General features: G+C 35.6%; 1 protein-coding gene across 1 annotated transcript; it reads left to right on the forward strand.

Annotated features, from left to right (window-relative positions):
- Positions 1-3,740: 3,740 nt before the first annotated feature.
- Positions 3,741-4,685, forward strand: LOC110328057 (olfactory receptor 1537-like). The gene has a single exon (XM_021207413.1). The coding sequence runs from the start codon at positions 3,741-3,743 to the stop codon at positions 4,683-4,685; it is 945 nt and encodes a 314-aa protein (XP_021063072.1).
- Positions 4,686-9,823: the final 5,138 nt, after the last annotated feature.

The following is a 9,823-nucleotide window of genomic DNA, read 5'->3' on the forward strand; positions in this document are numbered from 1 at the left end:
CAAATGTTACTGTCTTACAAATTAAGGCACTAGTCGGTCATCAATGGGAGGAGAGGCTCTTGGTCCTGTGAAGGTTCTATGCCCTAGTATAGGGGAATGCCATGGCCAGGAAGCTGGAATGGTTGGGTTGGTGAGCCGGGGAAGGGGGAGGGGATAGGGGATTTTTCGAGGGGAAAATAGGAAAGGGGATAAGATAAAGGGGATAAGAAAGAAAGAAATTAAGGCACAAACTGGACAGACAAGATGACTCATAGGGTAAATGCTCTTGCCACATAATCCCGAGTACCTGAATTCTAACTCTATATTCTCATGTTTGAAGGAGAAAAGATGTTGTTCAAACTTATTCTCTGGCATTCAATGTGCACTACAACATACCATATACCTGCGCATACATACTTTACATAAAGAAATATGTAATGATAAAATTACAGTATTTTAAATTGGAAATTAAAGCACCTGCTAATAGTATATGTGCATATTAATTTAGAGAGGTTCAATAAGAAAGCTTAGTATTGAGCTTTTTATATATCCTGAGTTTTTTTTTATTTCATTGTGTTTAGTCTGTTAAGATGCATATTTTTGTAACATTGGGCTATAATGGTTTTTACCATAAATTCTGAAGTGACCCAAAATAAACAAAGGTTGCCTTAAAGTATTGTATTGGTATCTTAAGTACTAAGATATTATATATTTCACATATGTGTGAAATCTACTAATTGAATTATAATAAACCTATCCATGAGTCTTAGAGATCTGATTACTTTACCCTATTGAACATTAAAGAACACTATTATCTTGAGTTGTTCTCTAACTAAACCTTTCTTCAATTCTCTCGGGGCTATTTGAAAGACCCAGCATATTAGGTTTGTTTGTATTTTATTGGCTTGAATTCTGGATATTTGCTGTGAATTTGTTCATATTTTATAGCATTTGTGTTTTATTATTTTAATTTTAGAAATTCCATTGAAATATGTTTTACTGTAAGGACACAAAATAATAAAGTAGAAGTGCAGAATACATTGTTTGACGTACAGAGACTAACTTATGGTGCTGCATTAATACCAGACAGAGCAGATTTAAAACTGTACAGCTGGAAAAGGGGAATATAGTTTATTGAAAATTGGATTGACTCGAGTTTGAAAATTAAAGTAAGAAAAACATAACAAGCATTTTAGTCCGTGTACTTCTATACTTTACTCAATAGTTATTAGAATAGCATTTACAAAGTAATTGGGCCCATGAATAACTAAACAATATAATAAAAATGAACAAACAAAATACATATATGCAGTGCTTCAAAATAGTCAGTGTCTAGTTTGAAATAGTACAATCTTTAATATGCACTGATAAAAATTTTTACATGTTTAAAAAACATGTCTTTGGTCTGACAATTGTGTCTGAGATTTTTTTTTTTAATTTGTGGACAGAAAAGAGGGACCCATTCACCCAAGGTGGTGATGATTACAAGGGACAGCTTCAAATATGATGTGTTCCATTATAAATGCTTATCAGAATTACCTTCTATACTAGAAATACAATTGAATATTTGGGTTTTCTCTTACTAAGGCTTTAATCATACCTGAATAAAGCTGGCAGCATATTTCAAAAACTTTATGCATAAAAATATTCCCATTTATTCTGAAGAAAAACTGAGAAACATATAATTGAAATGAATGGAAGATATGTCTTCACACTTATAATGTGCTGTCAAGCCAGTTTTATACATTTCCAAGGTTTTACAATTTACTCCACTATTGCATGCTCTTTGATTTGTCTAGATATCCTTTGTCTACATGTAGCATTGCTACAACTTTTTAAAAGCCATTCTTATATACCTGTACGAATGTGTCTCATTTTGATTTCATTGATGTTGAATCATCATTAGCATATGTCCATATACATATTTACACTTCACATATTGACATATCTTATCTATAGGTTTTTATTATTCATTAACACTCTCATTTTACTTTAAACATTGTTGTCTTTATAATATAATTATTGCAGATATTTAGGGCATTTCATATTCAGTCCTATGGCAGATTCATTTAATCATTGTTGGTTTGTCTCCTCATTTTCATCCCTTTAAGCTTCAAAACACTTTACTTAAGACTTTCTTTCATACACTTTCCTTGATCATATTCACTCTCCTTCCCCAAACATTTCACAGGTCCTGCTCCTTCCCTTTCTTTGCAGCTCTATCCTGTTGTTACCGTTTTCCAATTGTAGCCAAACTCGTTCCTTCCATGTATTTATGGATATATGGTTTCCCTCTCTCACATGGTCAATTTCTCTGGTACTCCCCTTTAAGAGAAAACTGATATACCCTCTCTCAGCAGTTATGCAGTGTTAATAGCTTCTCAGCTGGAGTGAACTCTGTGTGGAAGTCACCTTTCTCTGCTGGCACATAGGCTGGCTTTGGCTTGCACTGTTCCTGTGCATGCTTGCACAATCACTGTGAGGCTTAGGAGCAACTGCTTTGCTGTGCCCAGATATGTGTTTTCTGTTTTCTTTGTTTGTGTGTGAGGTTCTAAGTAATCTTGAAGTTGAAGTCTGCTAGAGCTATCAATAATTTAATAAGCGTCTACTTAAATTTATGAACTTTCTTGAAATTTATGTTGTTATTTATGCAAGATTTAAATGTTTGCACTTTAAAAACATTTATTTTCCCTTTTACTTTTTAATTATTAAAGTTTAATTCAGTTAGGAATTTCCTTTATATTCACAATCAATAATTGATTCAAAATTCAAAAAGATAGAGGATAATAGTTATACTTTCCCCTATTAATCTATTACTGCATTGCAATCCTTCTTAGTTTACAACATACAAATGGAAAAAGAAGAACTGAGTAGAGTCTGTTTCTATAATTTTAATATGTGGTAATATCCATTTTTTCATTTGAGAGAATGCCAATATAACCTAACAACACAAAATGATACTGCCTGATTTTCTGAGTAATAAGATACTAGCAATACTAATTTCTTTCCTTTATAACAAATAAAAATGCATTGCATTAGCTAACAGTGTCATTAATAAATAATGGGAGTGAATATGGGCACATTGTCTTAATGGCTTCGCTATATAACCAATAGTGACTGACTTTGTTCCTCTCAAGAATTGGTCCACAAGACAAATCCCCTTGCAAGTAGTACCATATGTCCAGTACTTAATCCTAGAATTACCATGTGACCACTAATTAATAATAGTCTCATCATGTGCTGAGTATGTAATTTACTAGCACCATGTTTACAGTATTGAATACAAAGCTTCAATAGATGTAAATTGATTTTCACATTTTGATACATAAAGACCTTAAGTATATTAGGAATTAGAAAAGTGGGAATGTCTAAAAATAAGAGCTCTAGATATCCCTAGGAAAAGTATATTTTGGATAATCATTCACTGTTTTTAGGAAAAGCTTATATCCTCAACACAGGCACTTTCACTCACTAATACAGACTCTAAAATTTAATTTTGAGACTTTGCTATGAAAGGAGAAAAATTTTAAAACTTAAATTCAGTGATAGTATTTTATATGAAGTACAATCTTAACTTCCAAGTATATCTTTAATAATAATAATACAAGATAAATTTTGTTTATTTAAGACTACATAATAAATATAATAATATACATGAAAATGGTTTACTGAAGAAGAAATAATTCATATACATATGTTATACATGGAAAATAATAAAGTCACTAACAGACTTATGGTTGCTTTACTCCTTCAGGATAAGAATGGAGGACATGACAACAGGAAACCATTGCACAGTGACGGTGTTCTTCTTAGCTGGGCTCTCAGAGCAGTCAGAACTCCAGCTGCCCCTCTTCCTCTTCTTCACAGGAATCTATGTGATCACTGTGTCTGGGAACCTGGGCATGATTACACTAATTGGGCTCAGTTCTAACCTGCACACACCCATGTACTTTTTCCTCAGCAGTTTGTCCTTCATTGACTTCGGTCAGTCCACAGTTGTTACCCCTAAAATGTTGGTGAGCTTTCTGACAGAGAAGAACCTCATCACCTACCCTGAATGCTTGGCTCAGCTCTTCTTTGCAATCATTTTTGGCACTGCAGAGAGTTACACATTAGCTGCAATGGCATATGACCGCTATGTTGCCATCTGTAACCCCTTGATTTACAATATATCCATGTCCTCTCAGATTTACTGTTCTCTGATTTCAGGAGTATACATTTTTTCTGTGTTCTGTGCATCAGTAAACATGGGCTTCATGTTTAGGATTCAGTTCTGCAAATCAGATGTAATCAACCACTATTTCTGTGATTTTCTTCCCCTCTTGAAACTTGCATGCTCTAATACATATGTGAGTGAAATGTTGATTCTATTTTTTGGTACATTGAATATCTTTGTCCCATTACTGACCATTATTACTTCCTACATCTCCATTATTTCCAGCATCCTCCACATTCGCTCTAAGGAGGGCAGGTCCAAAGCCTTTAGTACTTGCAGTTCCCACATTTCTGCTGTTGCCATTTTTTATGGTTCCACAGCATTCGTGTACTTACAGCCATCACGAGTAAGTTCGATGGACCAAGGGAAAGTGTCCTCTGTGTTTTATACTACTGTTGTTCCCATGCTGAACCCCTTGATCTACAGCCTGAGGAATAAAGATGTCAGTGTGGCATTGAAGAAAATACTTGAAAGAAAAATATTCATGTAAGCAGGTCATGTGTAGATTATTTAACAGACCAAACTAAAAACACAGGGAGTTGCTTGATACTATTTATTTTATCCTACCATACACTATTATTACTCATTTGCTAGGACCTTTAATAATTTTTATTATTACAAATTTCAACTTTAAATTTCAAGCACTTATCTCATATTCTTCTCATAATCAGCAGTATCAACAAATAGTATGGAAGATATGGATCCTTATACCCGTACTGGATAGTCTATCATGATACATAATGTTTTTCATATGAATTACTTTTGAAATAATAAACATTTTTAATTATAATAAAGTGCTTCTTTTTATTTCATTTTTGATAATTGTATATGTAAGGCCTGTAATTACACTATTTCCCTCATCTCCCTATAATCCACTCCCATGGTCCCCCTGCTCTCACTCAAATTAATGTCTTCTTCTCCTTTTATTCTTATATACCCATAGGAATTCTGATACTGTTCTCAGTAATCATTAATGTCCCTATTTCTCTATCTGGGAATAGAGTCCCTGTGATTTTCCAGTTCTATATTTGTTTGCCATGTGGTATAATTTTTCTTCCTTTTCAGGAAACTATATTGTTAAGATTTACAGTGTCTCTTTCCTGCCATGCTTAGAAATTACAATATTTACACAGCCTTCCTTGAACTCTCTTTATTAGAATATTCTTTTATTCTCTTCCAAAATGTTCCCCGAACTATGAGCAGGGAGGTTGTATTGTTGCTGTATGAATTGTGGCTGTTACCCCACCATCAGTTGTTCCCTCTATTTAGACAGTTATGGTGTTCTGTAATTGTCTTCATCTGTTGTCAAAACAAGAGTTATATTTCTGTAGGTGACACGATAAATAATAAGTATGCAATTAGCGACTATACTAGTTTGTGTAGTTGTCACTATTTTAATATCTTAACAACATGTCTCATATACTTTTATTAAATTTCCATTTTAAAGAGAACCTAGAATTCTAATATTTGAGTGTATTGCATAATTGAAAATAAGTGATTAAAATAGACAGAAAATTAGAATCAAGATCTGATTATTTGACTTTGTAGGGAGCAAATTATATTCAATCTGGAAAACTACATATACTAAGTATTTTTGTGTGTACTAACTTATTTGTATACATATATACTTCTTAACAAGGGTAAAGTCTTGTGTGGATGCCATTTTATTCATATTACTTAATGATATCAAGTGAAATTTTATCATAACGATAGGTAATAGTGGAAAATTTATAGAATTGTTATCTTTTGAAGTACCTATTAAATGTAAAATCTATTAAAAGTATTGAAAGAATAAACAAGTTCCACTGATTTCAGTGATTATAATCACAGAAAGATACTATAAAAATGTTAACATTACATCAGATTGATTCTGAAGTGCTGTGCTCTGACACACAAACAAAAAATGACTCCAAAGAAGGTGTAGCATTGAAAAGAAAACAATAAATAATATATAAAATTTGTGAAATACTATTATAGAAATAATAATCTAATAAAAGTTTCACTAATTCAATATAAGAAGTAAGTTCTTGCCTAGTGTCTATTACCTATCTAGAGAACGGTTATTGACTTGATTTTGGTGCCATATATGTTTCATCTTGTGAGGTAGGCCGTAAGTCCAATAAAAAGTGGTTGATTTTTCCTAAATTGTCCTGTCACTGTTGTTGCAGTGGGCGTACTAGTCTATTCTACTTGTTGTATCATACATGGGTCACAACTAGGTAAAGTATAAAGGCATGCATAGAAGATGTAGAAGCCCAAACTAAATGAAATATAGAAATGTTGATCAGAAGTGATCATGAAGTTACACCTATATCTAAGAAACTATTGGCAGGTTTTAGCTTCTGAGAGATAAAGGGTACGTTTTCTTTAAGTGTATAACCCCTCAAAAATCAACCATGCTCCAGTAGAATGCCACACAGCCAAGATGGGCTTGAAAAAATGGACTTGATAGGAGTGGAGAAAAAAATACAGCACAAAGTTATGTGAATATGGAAGGACATAAACCTGGAAAGAGTAGATAGAGGATACAACTATCCAAAACTAATGAAAGAATTTATCAAAAATCTAAGAAAATATTTAAAGCTTTAATATTGGAAGTGAATACAAAAGAGTGACATATCATTCTTTTCTAACTAGGAGATGAATGAAAACTAGGGATGGTTAAATATATGGAAATCCATCAACATAATCCACTATATAAGCAAACTTAAAGCAAATCATCACAAGATTATCTCATTAAATGCTGAAAAAGCCTGTAACAAAATGCAATACCCTTTCATATGAAAAGGCTTGGAAAGATCAGGAATTCAAGGGACATACCTAAACATAATAAAAGAAGTATACAGCAAACCAATACCCAACATCAAATGAAATGGAGAGAAACTTGAAGAAATACCACTAAAATCAGGGATGAGACAAGGGAGTCCACTCCCTTCCTATTTATTTAATATAGTACTTGAAGGTCTAGCAATAGCAATTAGACTACAAAAGGGCATCAAAGGGATACAAATCAGAAAGGAAGAAGTCAAGGTATCACTATTTGCAGATGATATAATAGTATATATAAGCAACCTCAAAAATTATACCAGAGAATTTCTATGCCTGATAAGCAACTTCACCAAAGTGTCTGGATATAAAATTAACTCTAACAAAGCAGTAGCCTTCCTCTACATGAAGGATAAAGGACTGAGAAAGAAATTATGGACATGTCACACTTCATTATAGTCACAAATAATATAGAATATCTTGGTGTAACTCTAACCAAGCAAGTGAAAGATTCATATGACAAGAACTTCAAGTCTCTGAAGAAAGAAATTGAAGATCTCAGAAGATGGAAAGATCTCCCATGCTCCTGTTTCAATATGATTAACACTGTAAAAATGGCAACCTTACCAAAAGCAAAGTACAGACTCAATACAATTCCCATCAAAATTCCAAGTCAGTTCTTCATAGGGATAGAAAGAACAATTCTCAGATGTATCGGAAATAACAAAAAATCCAGGATATTGGAAACAGTTCTCAACAACAAAAGAAATTCTGGGAGCATCATCATCTCAAACAACAGAACAATAGTGATTGAAAAACCTCATCACATTTGTACAGAGACAAACAGGTAGATCAATGGAATAGAACTGAAGACCCAGAAATGAACCTACGCTCTTATGGTCACATGATCTTTGACAAAGAAGCCAAAACTAACCAGTAGAAAAAAGACATTTTAAATGGTTCTGGTTAAACTGGCTCAGGCTCTAAGATCAATTGACAAAGGGGAACATCCTGAAACTGAAAAACTTCTGTAAGAAAAGGACACTGTCAACAGGACAAAATGGCAGTCTACAGATTGGTAAAAAAAATCTTTATCAACCCTACATCCTATAGAGGGTGCCAGTCAGTGTATGTCCAGCCACTGGGCAAGACCTCGTGGTGAATCAGCATGCATGGAGTTTGCCTGCATTTACCCACCCCGCCCGTGGGCTGAAGGGAATCACTAAGACACTCTTCCAGGTGGGAGAGTGCAGTCTGACTTGTGGGAATGCCAGGGCTGTTGGGGGGGGGGGTCCCAAGGCCTGCACCGATGCCAGGGCTGTGTGGTTCTCTGACTCTTGGACATTTAGGAAACTCGGGGAGTTGAGGAAGAACTCAGGGGCATTGGACTCTGGACAGCACCAAGCCCAGTGTGTGTGTTGGTGAGCTGAGCCAGGGTGGATGGGATATGGGGCTTTCAGAGGGGAAACCAGGAAAGGGGATAACATTTGAAATGTTAATAAAGAAAATTTCTAATAAAAAGTTTCAAAAAAATACTTTAGAATATTAAGTGTTATATTGAATGTCATGAAGTTTTATGAAAAGAAAAAATAAGGGAAAGTTATAAAGAGCAAAATAAACTCTTTACAACAGAAGACATTATTATCATCATCATCATCATCCAGATTTTATTCCCTTCTCAGTCCACCCTCTTACTTTTCCACATCCCATACCTCCTCCATGCCTCCCTGTCTCTGTAAGATGTTCCCACCTCACCCCTATCCCACAAGATCTCTAAACTCCCTGGGGCCTCCAGTCTCTTGAGGGGTTAGATGCATCTTCTCTGACTAAATCCAAACTTTTCAGTCTTCTGCTGTATATATGTGGGGGCCTCATATTAGTTGGTGTATGCTGCCTGGTTGGTGGACCAGTGTTTGAGAGATCTTGGGGGTCCATGTTAATTGAGACTGCTGGCTCTCCTACAGGGTTGCCCTCGTCCTCAGCTTCTTCCAGCTTTTCCATAATTCAACCACAGGGGTCACCTGCTTCTGTCCACTGGTTGGGTGAAAATATTTACATCTGACTCTTACAGCTTCTTGTTGGATCTTTCAGTGGGCAGTCATGATGGGTCCCTTTTTGTGAGCACACTATAGCATCAGTAATAGTGTCAGGTCTTGGAGCTTCCCTATGAGCAGGATCCCACATTGGGCCTGTTGCTGAACCTTCTTTTCCTCAGGCTCTTCTCCATTTCCATGCCTTCAGTTCTTTTAGACAGGAACAATTATGGGTTGGAGTTTTCCATGTTTGATGGCAACCCCATCCCTCACTTGATGCCCTGTCTTTCTGCAGGAGGTGAGCTTTATAAGTTACCTCTCCCCACTGCATTGCATTTCATCTAAGGTCCCTCCCTTGGAGTCCTGAGAGTTTCTCATCTCCCAGGTCTCTGGTCCATTCTGGAGGTTCCCTCACTTCCTACCTCCAGAAGTTCCCTGTTTTCATTCTTTCCGCTGGACCTAAGGTCTTCAGTCCTTTTCCCTCACCCAATACCAGATTATGTTCCCCTCTGCCCACTCCCTCCACTTTCCCTGCCTGGTTCCTCCCTCCCTCCTTCCTTATCTTCTTCCCTCCCTCCTTCCCTCCCTCCTTCCTTCTCTTCTTCCCTCCCTTCCTCCCTCCCTCCCTCATTATGGTTGCTTTCTTCTCCCTCCCAAGTGGGACTGAGGCATCCTCACTTGAGCCTTTCAGCTTGTTGACCTTTTAGAGTTCTGTAGACTGTATCTTGGGTATTCTGTACTTTTTTTGGTTTTGACTAATATCTACTTATTAGTGAGTACATTCTATAGTACTCACTATATGGTACTATGGCAGTGAGTACCACACATA

Source organism: Mus pahari, chromosome 10, assembly GCF_900095145.1.
Source record: "Mus pahari chromosome 10, PAHARI_EIJ_v1.1, whole genome shotgun sequence".
Lineage (NCBI taxonomy): Eukaryota > Metazoa > Chordata > Mammalia > Rodentia > Muridae > Mus > Mus pahari.

What these genes read in the sequence shown, in the direction of transcription:
- LOC110328057 (XM_021207413.1), top strand. Translation starts at nt 3,741, where the DNA reads ATGGAGGACATGACAACAGGAAACCATTGCACAGTGACGGTGTTCTTC.